The 21752-nt window shown below is 44.3% G+C and overlaps 1 protein-coding gene across 13 annotated transcripts in view; it reads right to left on the reverse strand.

Moving 5' to 3' along the window:
* The window catches only part of RERE (arginine-glutamic acid dipeptide repeats), a 469898-nt gene that overhangs the window by 60826 nt on the left and 387320 nt on the right, over nt 1-21752 (reverse strand). For 12 of the 13 annotated variants that reach the window (XM_012473620.2, XM_064363204.1, XM_064363205.1 and 9 more), the window contains one exon: nt 3694-3774. In XM_012473620.2, coding sequence (XP_012329043.2) covers nt 3694-3774 — 81 coding nt within the window. Of the gene's footprint in view, nt 1-3693; nt 3775-4542; nt 4814-21752 lie in introns of those variants that run through there. The other variant, XM_012473627.2, reaches the window with a different exon arrangement.

Genomic DNA, 21752 nt, shown 5'->3' on the forward strand with positions numbered 1-21752 from the left:
TACTAAAAGATCTGACATATAGTTATTCTCTTAGGTACCCTGAGGTTAACACGTAATACCCATTCAACTAAGCCTCTATAAACAGTTGGCTTTTCTGCAATCACAGCCACTATTCCCACTTCAGTGGGTAGCAGTGTTCAGAGAAAAGCCAGATTTAGCTCCTGTGTAATAAACACCAGAAACCAAAAGAGCTAGGAAAGCTGTTTATGTCTATGCCCACCAGGAACCCTTCTCTGCTGTAACCGCATGAATGAACTGGTAAGAATGGGAGTCAACAAAGCTTCAAGACAGAGGTTAACTAGGCGTTCCCCTCCACCTGCTCCTGGTTTTTTCAATTAAAGAGTTTTTGGCAAGACAGATTAATGAAAAACAGATAATTTCTTTTTATACAGGTTCAGTATATTCACAAGCAGAAAGTCATCCTGTACTCTTCACAGCATTTAGCTACCTTATGTGGTATTTAAGGTAGATAGGAAGAACAATCATTTTCAAGTATTTTTATGTACTCCTTACAGATATTAGCTTGTTTAAATTCTCAAAATAATCCAAGGGGTAGGAATTATCACCCTATTTTACAAACACAGAAATTAAAGGACAGATATATAATCTGCTTAAGGTCCCAGAGCAAGTAAGCAGCAGAGGAGGCAAGAATCATCACTTCGTTCTCAGGCACTGCGACAAGTAATCATGTACAGGCATTTTATAAAGACCATAGCACCTCCAAAATTCTCAAGCAAAGAAACACCATATTACAGAAAATAATTTTCCAGTGTTGTCAAGATTTGACCCAAGCTTTCCAAAGAACATCTCAAAGCAGACTGCACAGTTAAAAGAGATCATCAAGTACTACAGTTACCAGTGAGGCCAAGAATAGAACACAGGTCTGCTGACCCTCGCATCAAGCCCGATCAGGCATGTTATTTTGGATGCTGACACCCTTCTGATGTTTCAAGTCACTTGAGAATGGCAAAGAAATGAGTTAATAATTCTTGTAGACAGAAGAAAATGTAATCCAGGCATAGTAGCCCAGGAGTTTGAGACCAGTCTGGGCAACGCAGCTAGATCTTGTTCCATTAAAAAAAAAAAAAGAGAAAGAGAATGTGAAAAGTATCTAGATTAGAGGGCTCTGCTGTAAAAAGGGGCATGATCATAAGAATTCTACCCAGCAAGTTTTGAACCAATAACACTGGTACATGCAAATCTTATCTTCTGCAGTGAAAAGTAAAAAATGACCTCTGCCCTTCTCTCCCTGTGGGCTGTGAATGATTAGCTTGACTATGTTGATAACTAGAGAGAATAAGAAAATACAAGATGAGTGCCTCTCCCAGTTCATTATAATTCTTACAGATTTAACCTACTACCAAACTCCTCCACTGCAATGCAAAAGACCACAAGGACACTATGAATATTCAGCAAATGTCAGGAACAATAAATCCTCCATTGCTGCAAACAACTCTCATTCCTTCCGATGATGGTGACTGATGAAGAGTTCGAAAATAGGAAGACTGCTGGGTGCCAGAGAAGGGAGGAGAAGAGCTACAGGGTGGGAAACTGTGAAGGTGGAGGAGTGATGGGGAAAGGTCTCAGGAAAGAGGCTGCTGGAAAAAATAACCAGAGAACTAGCTCAAAAGGTTAGTGTACTGAGAATGTCTCTAAAGGAGAAAAAAGGCTGATTATTTACTGAATCACACATCATCAAGAAGGGACAATCAAGAGCAAAAAGAAAAACAGAGTAAAAGCGCCCACCTAGGTTAAAGGTTACTCACATCTGCTTCCACTACAGAGATAAAACGCTATATAAAATTACCCAGCATTTCCAAATGCCAGATGGCAGATTTTAGATGTAATGCTTAATCTTGCAATTATAAGTTTAATCATCAAGAAGGGACAATCAAGAGCAAAAAGAAAAACAGAGTAAAAGCGCCCACCTAGGTTAAAGGTTACTCACATCTGCTTCCACTACAGAGATAAAATGCTATATAAAATTACCCAGCATTTCCAAATGCCAGATGGCAGATTTTAGATGTAATGCTTAATCTTGCAATTATAAGTTTACTTTTTAAAACAGAAAGATGAAATAACTGTCAAGAGATTTCTGTATTAAATTCTTCATGGTTTGCAACTTTTAGCAGAACAGAGACAACTTGAGTTGAGAGGCTACAATCTGGACAATCACATATTCAGGGGAAATAGACTCACTGATCTCTTTTTTACTGAGCCAAACCAAACCTACTACACTCAGGCAAAGGCATTTTAATTTTTAATCATATCAAACTTCAAATCACTGAATTCCCCAAAAAACTTAAAATACGTATTTCAATATTCCATGTTAAATAACTATATAACCTGTTCTGGGAAGGTAAGAAATACGTTGATCATATAGATTGGCTTCATAATACATCTTAGTTTGATGTTTATAAACAGGTTTTCCTCTCTCTGTTTTTTACCATTCTCAATATGATCCATTCTAACATGTGAGATGCATAATAAATTTGTCATTGACTGATACAAATCATCCATTTATATATACAAGACTATACTTGAAATCACAAAACCTTTCTTCCCCATGAGTTATCACTGTTCTTGAGGTACTATACAGTAAAAGTGTCCAGAAAAACAGCTCATTTTTAAAAAGAATTAAGCAAGAGAAAATCAGTAACAGCACCCAATTTAAAAACTAAGCCAAAAAAAAAACCCCAAATTCCCCCCAGCCCCAACTTTTCTAGCAGATATTCTTCCACCCATCTCCCACCTCCACTCCCTAAAAAAGCAGCTCAATGTCTAGGCAGATTAAACTTGGATGACTCCTCCCAAAGTCCTGAAGAGCATTTCTGGTTACTGAGTCCTCCCTTGGCCCTCAGACAGTGGAGTGGCTGGTCCAACTCCATCCCATCTGCCCCATCCCTTGGCCTAGCCAGAGGGAAGACTCTCTCCCCACCTGCCTCAACACCACCGGAAGGAGACGAGGAAGGAGGCAACTATAGGGAAATGAGAATGAACCCCTTCCCAGCATTCTTTCCATATAATTTCACTCTGGATTTTCCTCAGCAAATCCTTCTATCTCACGTTTACGGGGAGTATTTGTCAGCTCTGCCCCCGCCCCACCAAGCTCTGTGAAATACAAGGTAATTTTTTGTAAATCTCCTTTTAAACAACGTATAAGATCCCCTTGTGTATCTGTTCAGTGGGAAGTGCAAACTTTTAGGGCTAGAATATTAAAGAGTTAAAAACTACTCTTCGAAACAGAGCAACATTTAAAAATGGAAAAAATCTCCACAGAACTCAAAGTACAATAAGTTACAAACCTCTGATTTGACGACTTCTGCCAATTACCAAACTCAAACTAGTGATAAACGCTATTTCCTATTTCAGCCACTGTGTTTAAAATTAGATGTTAACTCTCCAGCAATCCCTCCCCTACAACTAACCCTCTGTTCCCAAAGACCTTTCTGTTCTTAGAGTTACAACAGAAGTCTATGTTCTTCAGGCGGAGAAGCATTATTTGTCACTTTACTATCTAAAATCATGAACTCAAATTAAAAGTCAGGGAGTAAAACCGAGAGAATTCTGGAGGCCAGCCCGAGACTGAGCACAGCGCAGGGTTAAAGGAAACCATTTCATAAGATCAAATGTGGAGAAGCAGCAGGAGCAAAGAGGAAAAAATCAAGTTACATAAAGTCCAATTGTACTCACTGTTTCCTTATTGGGAAGCAGCTCCTTTCTAATTCTGAAGAAGTTCTTCCCGTACTGCCTGAGTCCCTTAACGAAGCGTTTCTGTGATAAAAAGAAACAAATGGGATGTAAAACCCAAAAACAAAACAGGATGTCAGCAAAGCAAAGATATCTACAATCAGCAGAATAACAACCACACAAAAAAACTCTCGGCTAGGGAATACTGACGAGGCTGGGAGAGAGAATGTCAGCAGCTCGGCTGAGACCCACTGGTCAGGGCAGGCCCAGACTACCTTCATCAGAACCCCAATCCCACCCACCAAGCTGGGCAGTGCGTGTAAGAGAAGGACGTCCAGCGTCTGAGACTAAGAAGCAATCTGTTCCCTCTGCCACCAGGCACATTCTGGTGCACGAAGGTAAAAATAAATATGCTCCATGTTTTAATAAAACACAACTGCTCTCCCACCTGAGAACCAAGCTTCCCGGAAGTGTCGAGCGGAAAGGGGGAATAGAATCAAACCTGGCGACTCTTCTCCCGAAGGGAACCCTAGGGGGTTAAAAGGCCGCTTTCCTTAATCCAAGGAATTCGCCAGGAGGCACCGGAAGGCACTGGTATCGCAGAAGCCCGCCGGGAACCCGAATCCCAGCCAGCCTGCCCCGCCATCCGTCACTAAAAGCCACTCCAAACCACCAGAGAATAACTAGCACCCCTTCTGCCCTCCCGACGCCCCTTGCTGCCCCCGCGCCTCCATTTTCGCAGCAGTCTCAGACTCATCCCCAACCCCAGCCTGGAGACTTTCACTTTGTCCCATGCCTCCTGATCACCCCTCCCCGCCCCGGTGGGGGCAGCTCCCGGCTCCGAGCCCCCACCTCGGGGCTCCCAGCCTGGTCCTGCGCGGCCGACTCCAGCAGCCACAGGTAAGCGCCCGGGGTCCGGGGCGGCGAGAGGCCGCCGCCTGTCACTGGGCTCCGGCTCCACAAAGCGCAGGGCGGAGGCGGCCGCGGGCGGCTCAGCGTGTGACCGCGGCGGGGCCGCGCGGCGCGGGGCGCGGGGGGCGCGGGGCTGGGGCCGCCGCTGACGGGGGAGGAGGCAGGAACGCTGCGCGCAGAGCCCAGTGCGGCCGCGGGCGGCTGCAAAAGGTGGCCTGGATCGCCGCCGCACTCCCGCCTGCCGGCCCGGGCCCCTCGCTCCAACCCCGGACCTGCCCCCAGGCCGACCCCCGCCCTGCGGCCGGAGCCTCCAGGGCCCCAGGTGCTGGAATTTGTGTCCTCCTTCCGGACAGGAGAACATCAAGGCGGCAAAGCACAGAAACTTCCTCCCTACCGCGGCGAGCACGGGGAGAGGGCGCCCATGGGGCTGGGGCCCTTCCCCGGCTGCTGGGTCTCCAGCCCACACTCCGGATGGACGAGGTTGGCAGCACCGCGGCCGCACGCCCTCCGCCCCCGCCCCGCCTCAGCGGCGAAACTAGGGGCTGGCCCCAATGCCCACCCCCCGCGGTCCCTTCCGGCCCGCGATTGTGGGCGGCTGCTCCCTCCCGGCCCAGGCATTAGCCTGCACTTCCTAGGGCGCCGCTTCACAACTAAATCACCACGGAAGCTTCCCAGCCAATAAATCACCTGCCCACCGGGCAGAGGGTCCCTCCCACTCCCTGTGTTTGAGACCCGCCAGGCAGATTCAGTGAAGGGCCATACTTGGCTTCCTATTCCAGTAGTGGAGGGTTTGCGTTTTTGAATTTCACCCTTGTTGAGATATGACTCATCATTGTCAATTTGCAATATAATTCATACAGTTTGAAGGAAAAATCTGTCAAGGCACACAAAAACAGCAAGCTCTCCTCTAGTGTGAGGAGGAGTGACCTTTGTTACTTGACAAAAGTAGCGTTTATATGATCAACAGGCATCCTGGGCTGTGTGCACACAGCATATCCACAGGAGAGAAGGCGCAGAAAGATGGCCCTGCCCTCAAGGAGCTGCAGTCTGCCCAGGAAGGCAGACAGGTAAATAAACCAATCCTAGGGCCTGCAAGGAAAACAGCAGAGGAACAAAGGGTGGTGGGTGGAGCCAGGAGGAGGAAGCAACTTACTCTGCTTGCTGATGTCTTAGAGGAAGTGACAAGGAAGAGCCTGAGCCTGCCAGGTGGGCTCCAGCAGGGCTTCCGCAGAAGTCAGCCAGGAAAGGCACAGAGAACATTCTGGGAACTGCAAGGAGGACAGGGTGTGCAGAATGGAGTGCCAGCAGCTAAGACGAAAGAGGCAGGCAAGGATCAGGTTGCAGAGAGCCCTTCAGGCTGCATGGAAGAGTTCCTAATTGTAGGCTGGCAGAGAGGCTGAAGCTTGAGCTTTCCATGAAAAGGCTGGATGAAGACTGTGCCAGTGGCAGCATGGCCTAAGCGTAGATCAGGGACAGACCAGTTAAAAAGGCTGGTGACACAGTCCAGGTGTGAGATGGGGACCTGAAATACTGGCAACTCCACCTCAGTCACCAGAATTCCTCCTTCTAATTCCATTCTTTAAGTATTCAGTTATCTATTTACTGAGTGCCTAGCACTGAGAGGGGCCTAGGAAGATACTAAAGGTTGCCAAGGACCTTTATTGAACTGTGGTTCATTTTTGCAGGTAAGATAAATATGCGTGAAGTCATTACAGAACATTCTGAGATGTTATCTGGCCAAGCATAAAGAAGTGAGGTGCAGCTCATCAGTGCAGCAAGGGACCCAAAAACGCGGCTAGACAGCAGTGGTCTGTAGTAGTCCAGAATCCCTTCGCCAAGGCAGTGACATCAGCCAAATCACGAGGGGTGGGCGGCTGTCACAGAGGTGGGAGGTGGCTTGGTGGGCCCTCCATGAAGGTCAGAGGCAGAGAATGGGAGGTGGGTTATGGGAGACAGAGTCTACACAGACTTGAGGCAGGCAATCTGGAGTGTGCCAGGCTGTGGAATGCCAGGACCATGCAGTCTGAATGTGGGCGTGATGCCGAGTGACACCTAACTGATCCAGTAGAATAGGCCTACACAATGAAGGCGGCATGTGAGAAAGGCTGACTCTGGAACATCAAGGCAATGTGGTAGAACTGGACAAACAAATTCAGATCCTGTTTCTTCCCTTTATTGTGATATAATCCTTGGAACATCATCCATTCAACATATAGTAGTTACTGAGCACCTACCATCCATATAGTAGTTACTGAGCACCTACTATATGCCAGGAACCCTGTATATATTAATTCAAAATCTTTACAACCTAAGAAGGAAATAAAATTATTATCCTCATTTCACAGACAAGGAAGCTGAGGCACAGACAGGTAACCAGATCAACTCCTCAGAGACAGAGCCAGAATTCAAACTAAGCCCCCTCAAATCCACATACTTGACTGCCACATTCTGTAAAACGCAGGCAGGTATCTACAGAGGTAACTCTTTTCTATTAACATTTTCTATGACTCTGTACTTTCCTCTTCTCAGGTCCAACATCAAATCATCCAAGTCCTCAGTATTCTTCCTAAGAAGGGTCTTTCAATGCCCTACTTTCCTGCCCATGCTAGTGGCAGTCCCAGGCCAGACCTTTATCTCTCTTTCCTAATAACTAGTCTATTAACCATCTGCCCCATCCGGCCATTTAGAAGCCTCTGCCAAGGAATTTTTCAAAACTATAGATTTCACCCCGAGTCCCACCTTTTCTGGCCCCAGCCCCTACCTAATAACAGCATGGTAGTCTCTGCAGGACAGTGTTTACAGTCCTTAGCCCTGAATTCAAGGCCCTCCAGGCCCTGCCCACCTTTCCAGCCAGACATCCAGTAATGCCAGCTGGCCCACACTGGGACCTCTGTCTCAACTCCAGAGTCTGGGTAAGGTATCTCCAGGTTTACCTCAAACCCAAGCTTCAAAATCTCTCCTACTCCCAAATGAAACCAGATGTCCAGTTACTCTCTCATTTGTTTTATTTATTTGTGTAAGGCCTGTTTACCCAGAAAGTCCATGAACTCTGAAAAGAATTACATCTTATACCTAGTGCCTCCATATACCACTAGGCAGTTAATGCTCAGCACATTTTCTGTCTTCTTTTAAAATTTTTATTTATTTATTTATTAAAAATGAGGTCTTGCTATATTGCCCAGGCTGGTCTCAAACTCCTGGCCTCAAGCCATCCTCCCGATTTGGCCTCCCAAAGTGTTGAGATTGCAGGTGTGAGTCACCACACCTGGACAAGGGAGACCAACCATGAGATAACGAGGGCAGGGTGGTCACAGTGGAAACGCACTGCTCAAAGCCAAAAGGTCCATTCTGAACTTTCCTAACAGAGCTGACTTCTTGACTCCGAGAGGCCAAACTCTCCTAGTTTTGTTCATACCACTTGGCCTAATTCTCTACTCAACCTATAAAAGCTGGCATCTCCCCAAAGCTTTGTCCTAGGGCTTTCTGCTCGCTACATCCTCTCCCCATATGATCTCCACTGTTCCCCTGGTTCTAAATATCCATCACAATTCTCACTGGTATTTCTAAAACTAAATCAATCCATGGTCCAAGTCCACTGGGAACACTCAACTTGAACGTCTCACAGGTATCTCAAACTAATTACTTCCAGAAATATGAATTTGACATCTGGTGGCGAACAGAGACCTACCACAGCTGTCAGTGTATATCAATACAATGCTATCAACAGCAAAGCACCCTCGGCCCCACTTTAAAAAAAGAGGAAGTAAAAGCTTCATGTGGCCTGTACTGTTACTTCTCTATGGAAAGCCACAACGCCTCAAAACCAGCAAAACATCTGCTTCTCAGAGACCAGCCTTTACCTTGTGGTTTACCAGAAATGTAGAGTAGCCTTGAAAATCGAAACAAAGGCAACCACTCACAGTAGTCAATGACTGGAAGGGGTCAACATGTGCAAGAGGCTTCTGGTGTGGTTGTCTCCTTTCCCTCTATAAATTCATCTCTCTTCAAATGAAGACCTTGAAGTTTTTAAGACTTTAACAATTAACACTTGACTTATAAATCAACAGACCCTATAAGCCTCTAAATGCAAGTTCATGGACACAGTCTGTTTCTTAACAGAAACAGAGCTGAAATTTGGCGTTTCCGGTGCTGAAACTCGAGGTCTCATTAATTATTTCTATGTCCATTAGTTTTTCTATCATTCCCAGTATATAGATATTAGAATAGCAGGATGCCAAGGGTAAAGGGGGAAGGAAATATAGAAGGCAAGTCTCTGGCTTGGCCACTGCTGCCAGGCCTGGGCAGCTCTGCTGTTCATGCTCCCTGGCTCAGCCCATCCACTTTCAGACGCATGAGTTGAGGGTCTTGGGATGTTGGCACTTGTTTCTCCGGTGTGTTCATGCCCAGCCAATCCTACTATGTGCTGCTCCTTGGGAACATAAAACAAGTCCTTTTCTGTTTCTGTATCCCCATAGCCAGGTGAGATCCAAATATAAATATATATTCATTTATGGCAAGGAGATTGTTGCTTTGTGTTACAACTTAGTTTATGATTTTATGCTCTAATTTTTAGATAAATTGCTATAGTTTTCCATTATTGAGCTGAAATTTCATATCACCATCAAAAGTTACCTACCTACAAGTCCCTAGTAGAGAAAATTTAACTTCTGGCTTAAAAAAAAGTAAGTTACCTAAACCCAGCATTACTAGCCTTGGGTTTTAATAGAAGCTGGAAAGCGCTATTTTGCATTTTTGGTACAGTGGAAAGAACACAGGGTTCGAACTTGGAAGCCATGTGATCTAGTCTTCTGCTCCACTGTTCCAAAAAGGAAATTCTGAAATGGCTGTTTAGACATAGCCACTTTAGAAACAGCTATATTAGAATAAAAGTAAGAATAACATAAAAATAAAAATAATCAGGTCAAAATACATTTAATTAATGTGTTCAAAAGTTCCTCGTGCTATTGCTTGAGCCCACCCCCTGTCATATTCCCCAAGCCTTGTGCCTCACTGGTCTGCCCAGATACTGATCCTCACCTCTCCACCCTTGGGGTGGCAGATGGGCCTGGTACAAGCAGGGTCACCATTAACCTACTGATGAGTACAAACAGCACTGTTTTACACAATCATGGCATGAAAAAGGTAGGCAAGCATCACCCTAGAACAATAAAAACAGCGAACACTGAGTGCCAGGCAGTGTCTTAAAGGCTCTAATGCACTGGCTCATTTAATCATCACAACAACCTTATGAGGCAGAGGCTACTACTATTCCCATCTTACAGGTGGGAAAAGTAACCATATGTGACTAAATCCTTGAACTAGGCTGGGAGGGTCAAAGGAGACCAGTAGAAACAATCGGAAAGCCTCAGGACTGTGGTGGGCCTAAGAATGGAGCCGAGGGTACAGACCAGGGATGTGAGGATGTGGCTGCTGCCTGTGATTGGATTCCAAGATACTGTTTCCCCAAAAAATCTATGTGTGGATAGAGAATACTGGGCAGAGAGTAAACCCTTCAGAGAGTGAGGTGTGTGAATGCCCCTCATCCACACGTGAAACTCCCAGCACATCTCATTCTGGCGCCATCCCAGGTGCTGGACCTGACCCCTGTCTGCAGTAGCAAGAGAGCAGGAGACAGGGACTAAGCTACAAAAATGGCTAAAAGATACCTCTGCATTAACCCCTGGCTGAGAGCTTTCAAAATTAACTCCCTCTGGTGAATTTTAACTAGTGTATCACAGTCAGAAACTCTCCATGACTTCTGAAAAGCGACGTCTACTCAGTCCTCTTACATAACTGTTTGGAAAACACTGTAGGTATTAAAATGATTCCCACTGTGAAAATGGCTCCTTCTGTTTTACCCTGTTTTCTGCACAAAATTTTATGTTAATAACTTCTTGGTTCACAGGGGATAGAAAAGCAGGCAGATTGGCAAGTAAGCAAACTATAGCTCCCCCAGGAGACACAGAGTTAATGAGGAAGAGGAACAGACCCACAGCTCCCTTGAAGACACAGAGTAGCAGAAGAAAAGGCATGTCCTAAATGTTAAATGGTAAGGAGGGGTAGGGTGAAAAAAGGGAACACGGATGCCAGGCAGAAGAAATAAAAGCCTTTCCAAACATTTGCATTACATGAGGCTGGCTCTCACTGAGAAAGCACTGGACGAGAACTATACTTCCTCCATATCATCCTGTTTCTTACAGATCCCTGTCACCCCATATCTACAACACATTTCCTTCTGCAGCTTTACTGTTGATACTGCTTTGAGATGTATCATTTTGTTTGATTCTACACATTTAACATTTTAATGAAAGGGTGACTTGAGTAAGGCACTACTTTTTCAATAAATAGTAACAGAACCAATTTGCCTGGGAGGAGACCTGCCAGCAAGCCGTGATGGGCATTTCCAAGATTTCCAGTGTATGCTGCTCCCGATTTCTGCCTCCACTTTAAAAACGCTTTGTACTTACTAGTGTTATTCCAGGAGAGCTAGTTAATAGTTTAATAAAACTAGTTAAGAGTTTAAAGGCAGCAAATAGGATAATTTAAAATAATCATCCCATTTTTATTGATGATTCTCAAATCTCTCTCTAGATCTGACATTTTACCCTAGCTCAGACTTGCACCTACACTTTCTATTCAGACTAACATCCTCCATGGTTTTAGGACATCACCATCCCAACGTGGACACTGACAGCCCGTCAGCCACATCTTCCCCAAAGCGGCAACTCATGAACCCAGAGAACTGACTGAGATATTTCAGTGTTTCTAAAGCCTTCAGGCTTTCGTGCAGAGTGGAAGTGGTAGCGGTAGTGGCCCAAGTACAATAATTGCCACAATACACTCTTCAAGGTAAGTGTCACTGGGCTCATTCTACAGATAAAGAAACTAAAGTTTAGGTAAATTAAATATCCTGGCCCATCCCACACCTAATCATCATCAGGGCCAGCATGCAAGTCCAGTTCTAACAGCAAAAGTCATGCCAATGGTAATAAGAGTGTGAGCTGCTAAGTACTTCTGTGTATTGTATTAACTCATGCCATCAAAGTCCATACATGCCACAGGGACACCCAGTGCTACACTGGGTAGGTTAAGATGCAGCCCTATTACCCTTATGTTACTACTGGGACAAGTAAAACTTCTTTCCACATATACCTTAAGATAGGGAATTGAATGGCCGGGTGCAGTGGCTCACACCTGTAATCCCAGCACTTTGGAAGGCCGAGGCGGGCAGAGCTCGAGGTCAAGAGATTGAGACCATCCTGGCCAACATGGTGAAACCCCATCTCTACTAAAAATACAAAAATCAGCTGGGCATGGTGATGCACGCCTGTAGTCCCAGCTACTTGGGAGGCTGAGGCAGGAGAATTGCCTGAACCCAGGAGAAGGAGGTTGCAGTGAGCCAAGATCACACCACTGTACTCCAGCCCATTGACAGAGCAAGACTCTGTCTCAAAAAATGAAAAAAAAGACAAGGGTCAGTCTCCAGTCCCCAGGGTACAGACCACTACCAGTCCATTGCCTGTTAGGAACTGGGCCGCAGAGCAGGAAGTGAGCTGCAGGCAAGTGAGAAAGCTTCGTCTGTATTTACAGCTGCTCCCCATGGCTCAAATTACCGCCTGAGCTCTACCTCCTGTCAGATCAGCAGCAGCATTAGATTCTCGTAGGAGCACGAATCCTATTGTGAACTACGCATGTGAGGGATCTGGGTTGCATGCTCCTTATGAGAATCTAACACTTAATGATCTGTCACTGTTTCCCATCACCCCCAGATGAGACTGTCCACTTGCAGGAAAACAAGCTCAGGGCTCCTACTGATTCTACATTATGGGGAGTTGTCTAACTGTTTCATTACATATTACAACGTAATAATAACAGAAATAAAGTGCACAATAAATGTAATGCACTTGAATGACCCTGAAACCACTCCTCCTCGAAGTCCATGGAAAAACTGTCTTCCACAAAACTGGTCCCTGGTACCAAAAAGGTTGGGGACTTCTGCTATGTACCACAGCAGTCTTATAAACACTGCATACTTAATTAACCTAAACATTTAAAATGTTTCCTTTCTTCAATAATAAATTAACCTTAGCTTACTGTAACTTTTTTACTTTATAAAGTTTAAAATGTTTCTCTTAACCTCATGGGCCTAGCACCTCAAATCTCCCCAGCCTTTCTCTCACCAGGGAGCCTCTCTTAGCTCCCTGTGGCCCTATTTCTGTCAGCTGCCGCAGAGTTCTCCTGGAAGAAATGCCTGGCTTGCTCTCTGTTCCTGTTCCCACTCCTTCCATTGGTCACCATGCCCTCTAGATTCATTCTTCATGGAGTTTCCTATTCGGCATGCTCCTCTGTTGTTGCAGGGGCACTGCCACTAGAGGGTCACGTCATGCCAGTGGCTGCACTGGTCTCCTCCCTGGCCTCAGTGTGTCTCCACACCCCACAACATTCCAGTTCTGGGCATTCTGTATATTAATGTATCGTTTTATTTGAAGACCTCCTAGCACGTCCAAACTATCGGTCTGCTAGTTAACAGCCTCCAGAATTGGGTTCCCAATCACCTACACCACCATGTAGCGAAGCTAATTACTGCCATACCCCATCCTGATTCCATTCTCTTGGTTTTTACCAATGCCTTTCTCTCTTACCCAATCTAGAATGTCCCTTCTTCACTTCTGCTTATTCAAAAGCATCAATTCAACTAACATTCATCGAGCACTAATTCTAGTGAAGACACTGCAAAGAGCACAGCACGAGGCACTGTGTGAAGCATGTTCCAGTCTAAATTCTATCCCTACATAGAGTCCACTTTGCTCTCTCTCCCATCTCAGAAAAACAACAATTCCTGTTTACAACTAGAATTAATAAGCACTTTTGCCATTAAAAAGTCTATAGATCTTCCACCATATTGCGGATTCCTTTCCAGCAACAGTTGAGTATTTCATGTCTTCTGTAACTTCAGAGTCCCTAGCAAACTGTAACTAAGCAATATAATGTTGGATGGCTGCATGGGATTGTTTTTGGTCCTAGAGTTCTCCCTAAAACATAATACATGTTTGGTGAGATGGAAACAAAATTTCAAATCAATGTTAGATTTATGTTTCTTTTTTCAAAGAGGAATGGAGAAGTAAATGAGATTTCGAAATAGGATTAACTGCTTGGACTCTCAGTGCAGAAAACACTCTTTTGTATCTACTCATCTCAGAGGAGTAAGGGGTGTGATACTTCTTAAGATACTTAAAAGGAAAGTTTACATATCCATATACACAAACTTAAACTATTGAAATAAAAGCGCATGTCAGAGATTATATACTATATGCTGGATATCCATGAGGAAAAATTTCCCACCAACAACCTGGCATGGTTCTGCCACTAAATAACTGCATCCTCTGTACTGGTGACTGGCCTATTCTCAGGACTACCGTGTCTCTGGGTGCAAGATGGGTGTCTAGGCCTCTACCATCTTCAAAGCCTCAACTTCTATGCCCCTTGTTCTCTTAACAATGGAGCAATAGTAAAGCAGGGTAGCCTCTGGCTCTTATATAGAGAAAGCAGGATGACTGAACTATTCCAAAAAGACATCCTGTTATGTGTGGTATGTTCTATGTTCTGTCAACTGTCTTAGATACCTGTAATATCTAATAACACCACATCCACTTGGCTCTCCCTCTCTGGATATGTGTCTTTGAAATAAATCCTAGTTTTAGCACACACAAAAAAGACCTGTTTCCAGACTAGTCCCAGAAGATTCTATGATAATTACAACAGGATCCCAAATCCAAGCCCCCTGAGTAACAGTCCATTCATTTCTAAAGAAAAGTCCTCTCTAGGATCAAATATGGGAGCTGTTTAGCAGACACAGAGGAATAATACCAAAGAGTTCTCTTTTCTGTTTCCTTTCTTTTCCTGTTCTTCCTAATCTTCCAAAGGCCAAAGAGAATGAGAAGAAGCACTCAGGAAGGCAGGTCGAATATAATCCTGCCTGGCTGTTCTCCCTTCCTCAGTTTGTATTATGATAATGGACAGCTTCTGGTTTAAATCATTGTTTTATTCCATCGCCCCACCACTAGCAGCCCCCAGTTAAGATTAGCTATAGAAACATAACACAAAGGGCGACTGAAGTGCCAGGTCTTTCAGTGTGTGAGGCCAGCAAGAGAGTCCAACAGCCCCTAAATATCCCAGCTAACTCTTCTGATGATATGCCCAGAAACGTCTACAAAAGCCGAGCAGCTGTCAACTCAACACTCCCTGCCACACCTGCACTAGCAGTGGAATCAGACAATGATAAAGCTAGAAGGAAGCTTTAGAGAACTATGCTGGTTGAAACCCTCATATTACAGATGAGGACTAAAAATCATTTAACTGAAATTAAACTAACCAAATCAAACCACGCACACCCAAAAAAATCTTTACATTTATGACAAACTGTATTTTCCAGCAGTGGCCACTCCAATACAGATTCCATCCCACATGCTCTTACAATGCGATAATGACACTCCTTCACTGACAGGTGGGTCTCTCTGTTCTCTCCTCCTGAGCCTGGGTAGACCTTTGTGACTCTCTTGACGAACAGACTGTGACAGAAGTGATACCACGTGACTTCTAAGACTACGTCATAAAAAGCAGTGCAGCTTCTGCTGGGCTCTCCTTCTCTGTACATGTGTCTTTGAAGCCCTGAGCCACCAGATTAAACAGTCTGGCTTGCCTGAAGTCACCACGCTGGAGAGACCGCCAGAGATGAAGAGAAGCTACAATCCCTGGCTATTCTAGTCCCCAGCCGCTTAAATCTTCCTAGCCCAGACTCATCAGTGAAGAAACCTTCAAGATAATTCCAGGGCCGGGCGCGATGGCTCACGCCTATAATCCCAGCACTTTGGGAGGCTGAGGCGGGTGGATCACGAGGTCAAGAGATCGAGACCATCCTGGTCAACAAGATGAAACCCCGTCTCCACTAAAAATATAAAAAGATTAGCTGGGCATGGTGGTGCGTGCCTGTAGTCCCAACTACTCGGGAGGCTGAGGCAGGAGAATTGCTTGAACCCAGGAGGCGGAGGTTGTGGTGAGCCAAGATCGTGCCATTGCACTCCAGCCTGGGTAACAAGAGCGAAACTCCGTCTCAAAAAAAAAAAAAAGATAATTCCAATACTACCTATCATTTGACTGCAACCGTATGAAAGCCAAGTGAGAACTGCACTGCAGAGCCACTCCTAAATTCTTGTCCCATAGAAACTGAAAGACAATAAATGATCATCACTGTTTTCAACTGGGCTAATTTTTATTATTAGGGTAATGTGTTATATAGCAATAGGAAACTAATACAAGATTCATTACTAAAACCACTAAAAATTTTAACCTTAGTCACTATTGATCTAAGAAAATAAATACGCAATCTTCCAATTACACGTCCCCAATTTGCATGCCTGTCACTCTCTATAGCCTTACTCTGCTTCATTTCAAGGCCTAGCTCTTATCATCACCATATGTGATATGATTATATGACATGAAATAGGCTACATTATTGAATATATGAGGAAAAGGCCTTTGTTTTGTTCACTATTATATCCCCAGCACCTAGAACAGCACTTGACAACACATAGCAAGTGCTTGACAACCATTGGTCCCTGAGTTCATGAACATATCTGGAGGTGATTGGGCTTAGTCTTCCTCCAAGGCTATCTGACCTCTCATCATCTGCTCTCCAGTTTGACTCAATGTCTCGATATATATTCACTGAGCTGTTATGTTTCTAACTCTCTAACTACTACTGACAAAACCACTAGATGTTCTTAGTTCAAACCCACTAGAGGAACCACGCCATCCCCTCCATGATGCCAGCTCAGCATCCAGGGTAGAGCCAGTGATTTCCTTTGTCAACACACTTGCATGCCAAAAACCCTTCCCAGGAGGTCTCAAATATCAAATAGAAGTTACTCCATTTTTCATTCAAAGACCATATGCCCAATGCGAAAATGACCTCATGTTGGTGGTTTAAACAGCAACTGTGCCCACTAGCACAGCCCACTGAGCTACCCTATACATCTCTGTCAGTGCCCCTCTGGGTCTAGATAATTACACTGAGTACATTGAAGTTCTTTCATTATTGCAGGCCCAACAAAAAGTACTGCCACTGGACGAATATCAGAAAGCATGCATCAATGCACTTTCAAGTCGAATGAGAGCTGGCTAGTTAAGCAGCAGCATTAACAGATGTAGAGATTCTGCCAGCCCAATGCCTCTTGCCAATTATGGCCACACAGCTACACCCAAATTAAAAATAACCCAACACAGCTAGGCACGGTGGCTCACGCCTGTAATCCCAGCACTTTGGGAGGCCAAGGTGGGTGGATCATGAGGTCAGGAGTTCGAGACCAGCCTGGCCAACACGGTGAAACCCTATCTCTATTAAAAATACAAAAATTAGCTGGGGGTGGTGGCACATGCCTGTAATTCCAGCTACTCAAAAGGCTGAGGCAGGAGAATCATTTGAACCCGGGAGGCGGAGGTTGCTGTGAGCTGAGATAGCACCACTGCACTCCAGGCTGGGCGACAGAATGGGACTCGGTCTCAAAAAAATAAAAATAAAAATAACTTGACACTGATAACAGCACCCAAATGGGCATGGAAGGCTCCTTCCCTCCCTACAATATCACCCTAGAGTCTCCATATAAATGCCCCTGTAAAGTGGCTCATAAGTAGGTCATTAAAAAGTTTACCTTTCCAGCCAGGCACGGTGGCTCACGCCTGTAATCCCAGCACTTTGGGAGGCCGAGGCAGGCAGATCATGAGGTCAAGAGATGGAGACCATCCTGACCAACACAGTGAAATCCCATCTCTACTAAAATGCAAAAATTAGCTGGGTGTGGTGGCACATGCCTGTAGTCCCAGCTACTGGAGAGGCTGAGGCAGGAGAATTGCTTGAACCCGGGAGGCGGAGGTTGCAGTGAGCCAAGGTCATGCCACTGCACTCCAGCCTGGGGGACAGAGCAAGACTCTGTCTCAAAAAATAAAAGTTTACCTTTCCTTGGCAAAGTAGATCTCAACACAGGAGGAAAGAGAAATAAGCTAAAAAAAGAAATGTGGATTGTCTAGAAGTTACAAGGGAACAAAAAAGTAGAAATCCTTAGTGAGAAAACCTTTTGCAAAAACTGTAATTAAGAGAATCTAGATCAGTGGTTGCCCAATAAAATATAAGCCAAAAATGTAAGTTTTACTTTTCTAGTAACCATATTTTAAAAAGAAACAGGTAAAATTAATTTAAATGTTTTTTAACTCGATAGATAAAAAATATGATCATTTCAACATGTAATTAATATAAAAGTTACTAATGAAATATTTTACATTATTTTTCTTCCTACTCAGTCTTTGAAATCAGTGGGTATTTTACACTGACTGCGCATCTATACTTGGGCCAGCACATTTCAGATGCTCGGTAGTCACAAGAGACCAGTGGTTACCATACTGGAAAGCACAGGTCTAGAATAATCTCAACTTCTTTTTTTGTAAAACACTGAACACCCATAGTTTTCTGTCAGGGAGGCAAAATAACTATACTGTTAGAATCGTTGGCAATGTTACCATATATTCCTGAAATAAAATCACATCGGCCTGTTATTTCAAATTACGTAAAACCTCTCTTCCAGAAGAACTCGACCAAATGCCAAAGTTGTTATGATCTGCCCCACTTCCCAAACAAGGGAAACTGAGACCCCGATGAGCACCAGGGCCTTCCGTCAGCTCCTGACAGAGGAGGGGGCTCCTGGATTTTGTTTCCCCTTCGTGACAACATGACATGGGACTGGGTTTCTAATTTGACTGTTCATTTAATGAATGATCTCAAAGAAGAAAGAAAAATCAATGATCCCTTTAGGAAATGTAGTCCAGGGTGGGGGTGGTCGGGGCGTGTCAATTACAAAAGCCAAACCTCAGTCATAATGCAGATCCCTGTCTAACAGGTGGTCATTGTTTTGTTTTGTTTTTTTCCCCTATTACAGGCACTCTGGTCTCCTGCCTACTCCATGAAGGATGGCTCTCACTTTCAAGAGAGTTCCCCAGGGGAGGGTCCCAAGATCAGGGGCTGCTAATGGGCCCCACCACAAGGCTACTCTGCTGGCTTTTGTTTGGAACAATAGAGCTCCCATAATACCTCACTCTTGCTGAAAATATTGGTAATATGGGAGCATGAACACAGCCCTGTGTAAATTACACACACAAACAGATTAGATCTGCATATATATAAGGAATATAAACATACTAATAGCTCATTTACATACACAGCTGGATGCACTGGCCTGCATGCAGAGGTGAGTTTGAGTTCCAAGGTATTTCTCTAAAATTTTACAAAAAGAAATGCTCAACTTACTGCTAACTCAGGCTGAGACTTCTGCTCCCCGACCCCCACACAGTATGTCCCCAGAAATAAGAGTCTTCTTCATCCTCATTTGTGATATTTGAGATGCTATGAAAGAGAAACCTCAAAAAGGGGTGTTAGATTTTATTATTATTTTTAAGAGACAGAGTCTTGCTCTGCCATCTAGGCTGCAGTGGTGTGATCATAGCTCACTGTAACATAGAACTCCTGGGCTCAAATGATCCTCCTGCCTTGGCCTCCCAATAGGTCAGACTATAGGTATGTGTCACCATGCCCAGCTAATTTTGAAAATATCTTTTTGTAGAGATAGGGTTCTCACTATGTTGCCCAGGCTGGTCTTGAACTCTTGATTTCAAGCAATCCTGCTGCCTCAGCCTCCCAAAGAGTTGGGATTATGGACATGAGCCACTATGTCCAGCCAGATCTCACTCCTATAGGAAAAATAAATCAATACAGGATAATTTTCAGTTGAAAAGATGTATATACATATGAAGATGGAGACCTACTAGAATATCGGTTACAACAGCATATAGTAAGGCAGAATCTTTGCATTTTCAAAATGTTTTCATAAACTTTATTTTTTAGAGCAATTTTAGGTTCACAGCAAAATGGAGCAAAGGTACAGGGATTTCCCATATAGATGGGTCTCTGAATTTTTTAGCTGATTTTGAAAAATAGGGAGAAAAGCAATCAGCATTTTGTGCTCACTACATTAAACCAGTAACACAGGTCAGGAGAGCTGGGTTCTGGTTCTATGCCTGATTCTATGAAGGTCTCACAGTTTACCTCTGGCAAGCCATGAACAGTCCCTGGGCCTGAGTTTTTCATGGGAAGATGGCATCCCAAGTACTCAAATTTAATGGCATCCCAAGCACTTGAATTTAGTGTTCCAAAGTATGAACTTTTAAAATGCTGAGTGTTCCAGTAAAATAGTTAAGGAAAAAAAAACTAATAATTCAACAAAGTAAAAATATTAACTTATACATATTTGGATAGATAATAACAAGATCATTACAGGTCCTAATTTTATTATCTAAAATGTTTGCAATAAAACTCTCCAACTGATACTCTCCTTCTCTCTCTTTTCTCCTTGATATGGTTTCTATAAACTCCTGGTTTAAAAAGAAAAAAGGGTCCATTTCTGAGGCTTTGGTTTACTATACTTACAGTTCCACCAATAAATCATCTCACAATCTGGGCTGGAGAAGCATCGGCCACGGTTTGATTGCTCCAGCCCCAGGTTGCCAGGCAACCCACACCAAGGGGGAAGTCTGAGAACCACTGACAGATAGCCAAGTGGCTGAAACAACAGACTTCTCTCTGTCAAAAATGTGTTTCAGAGAGCCACTTGCCCACCTCTGCTCTCTGCTAAACACTATATGATTGTAAAATCAAAATCAAAAGGCCACTGTAATAAAAACACACTTCCTGTTCAATTACTAATTGTTCAAAAGCTGTGAGGAGGCTCAGATCCTACAGTGTATGGCAACAGAAATGTGATACTGTAAATGAGATAAAGCCAGGAGCATGCAAGAAACCTGATCTAAATGCAGCTCTGTAGCTTCCAGTCAGGGGAGCTGGTGCGTGTAGAAAATCAACTGCCTAAGAAAGCACCAGGAAGAAAATAATGAATGTCAAGACGTTAAAGAAACAAACCAAACAATAACTACAAAGCCAGAGGTCAAGATTACTTAGTAATAAAACCAAGAACATTCTCCATTGTTTTGAAACACAATCCGGAGGCAATGAAAGTTTTTTCCCTCTTAGATGGAAAGGTGGAGCAAGGAAGGTCAATGACCCTTGGGAACCACACCCTCTGGCGGTTCCAGGTGGATTCCCTGATGCTTGACTATAAACGGGATTACAGGAGATAGCAGCAGCACCCTTAGGATAATGTGGGACAATAATGGGTCTGAGAGTCTAATGCAGCATTTAAAATACCTATGGTGCTGTCCCAAGCCAGTAACATTGTGCCAAGCGCCAACTCTATGCAGGGTCCTTCCATGAAACCACTGTATTGAAACTGTCGTCTGGGACTCAGGAATCTATCTGGAGTATGTGGAAGGGGCCAGCACTGAGTGCACAGTTCTTCATCTCTTTTGTGCCATGGACCCTTTGGCAGTCTAGAAAAGCCAACCCCTTCTAAAAATGGTTTATGGCTGGGTGCGGTGGCTCACACTTGTAATCCCAGCATTTGAGAAGGCCGAGGTAGGTGAATCATGAGGTCAGGAGTTTGACACCAACCTGATCAACATGGTGAAACCCTGCCTCTACTAAAAATACAAAAATTAGCCAGGTGTTGTGGTGCGTGCCTGTAATCCCAGCTACTCAGGAGGCTGAGGCAGGAGAATCGCTTGAACCCAGGAGGTGGAGGTTGCAGTGAGCCAAGATCGTGCCACTGCACTCCAGCCTGGGGGACAGAGTAAGACCCCCATCTCAAAAAAAAAAAAAAAAAAATGCCTGAAATAAAACGTTGGATTACAAAGGAAACCATTATTCAACTGAAATCCAGTTATTAAAACATTTTTTTTTTTTGAGCGGAGTTTCACTCTTTTTGCCCAGGCTAGAGTGCAATGGTACCATCTTGGCTCACGGCAACCTCCGCCTCCTGGGTTCAAATGATTCTCCTGCCTCAGCCTCCTGAGTAGCTGGGATTACAGGCGTGAGCCACCACACCCAGCTATTTTTGTATTTTTAGTAGAGATGGGGTTTCTCTATGTTGGTCAGGCTGGTCTCAAACTCCGGAACTCAGGTGATCCACCTGCCTCAGCCTCTGAAAGTGCTGGGA

The sequence above is a fragment of the Aotus nancymaae genome, unplaced genomic scaffold, assembly GCF_030222135.1.
Source record: "Aotus nancymaae isolate 86718 unplaced genomic scaffold, 86718_ANA_hifiasm-v0.15.2.pri h1tg000053l, whole genome shotgun sequence".
Lineage (NCBI taxonomy): Eukaryota > Metazoa > Chordata > Mammalia > Primates > Aotidae > Aotus > Aotus nancymaae.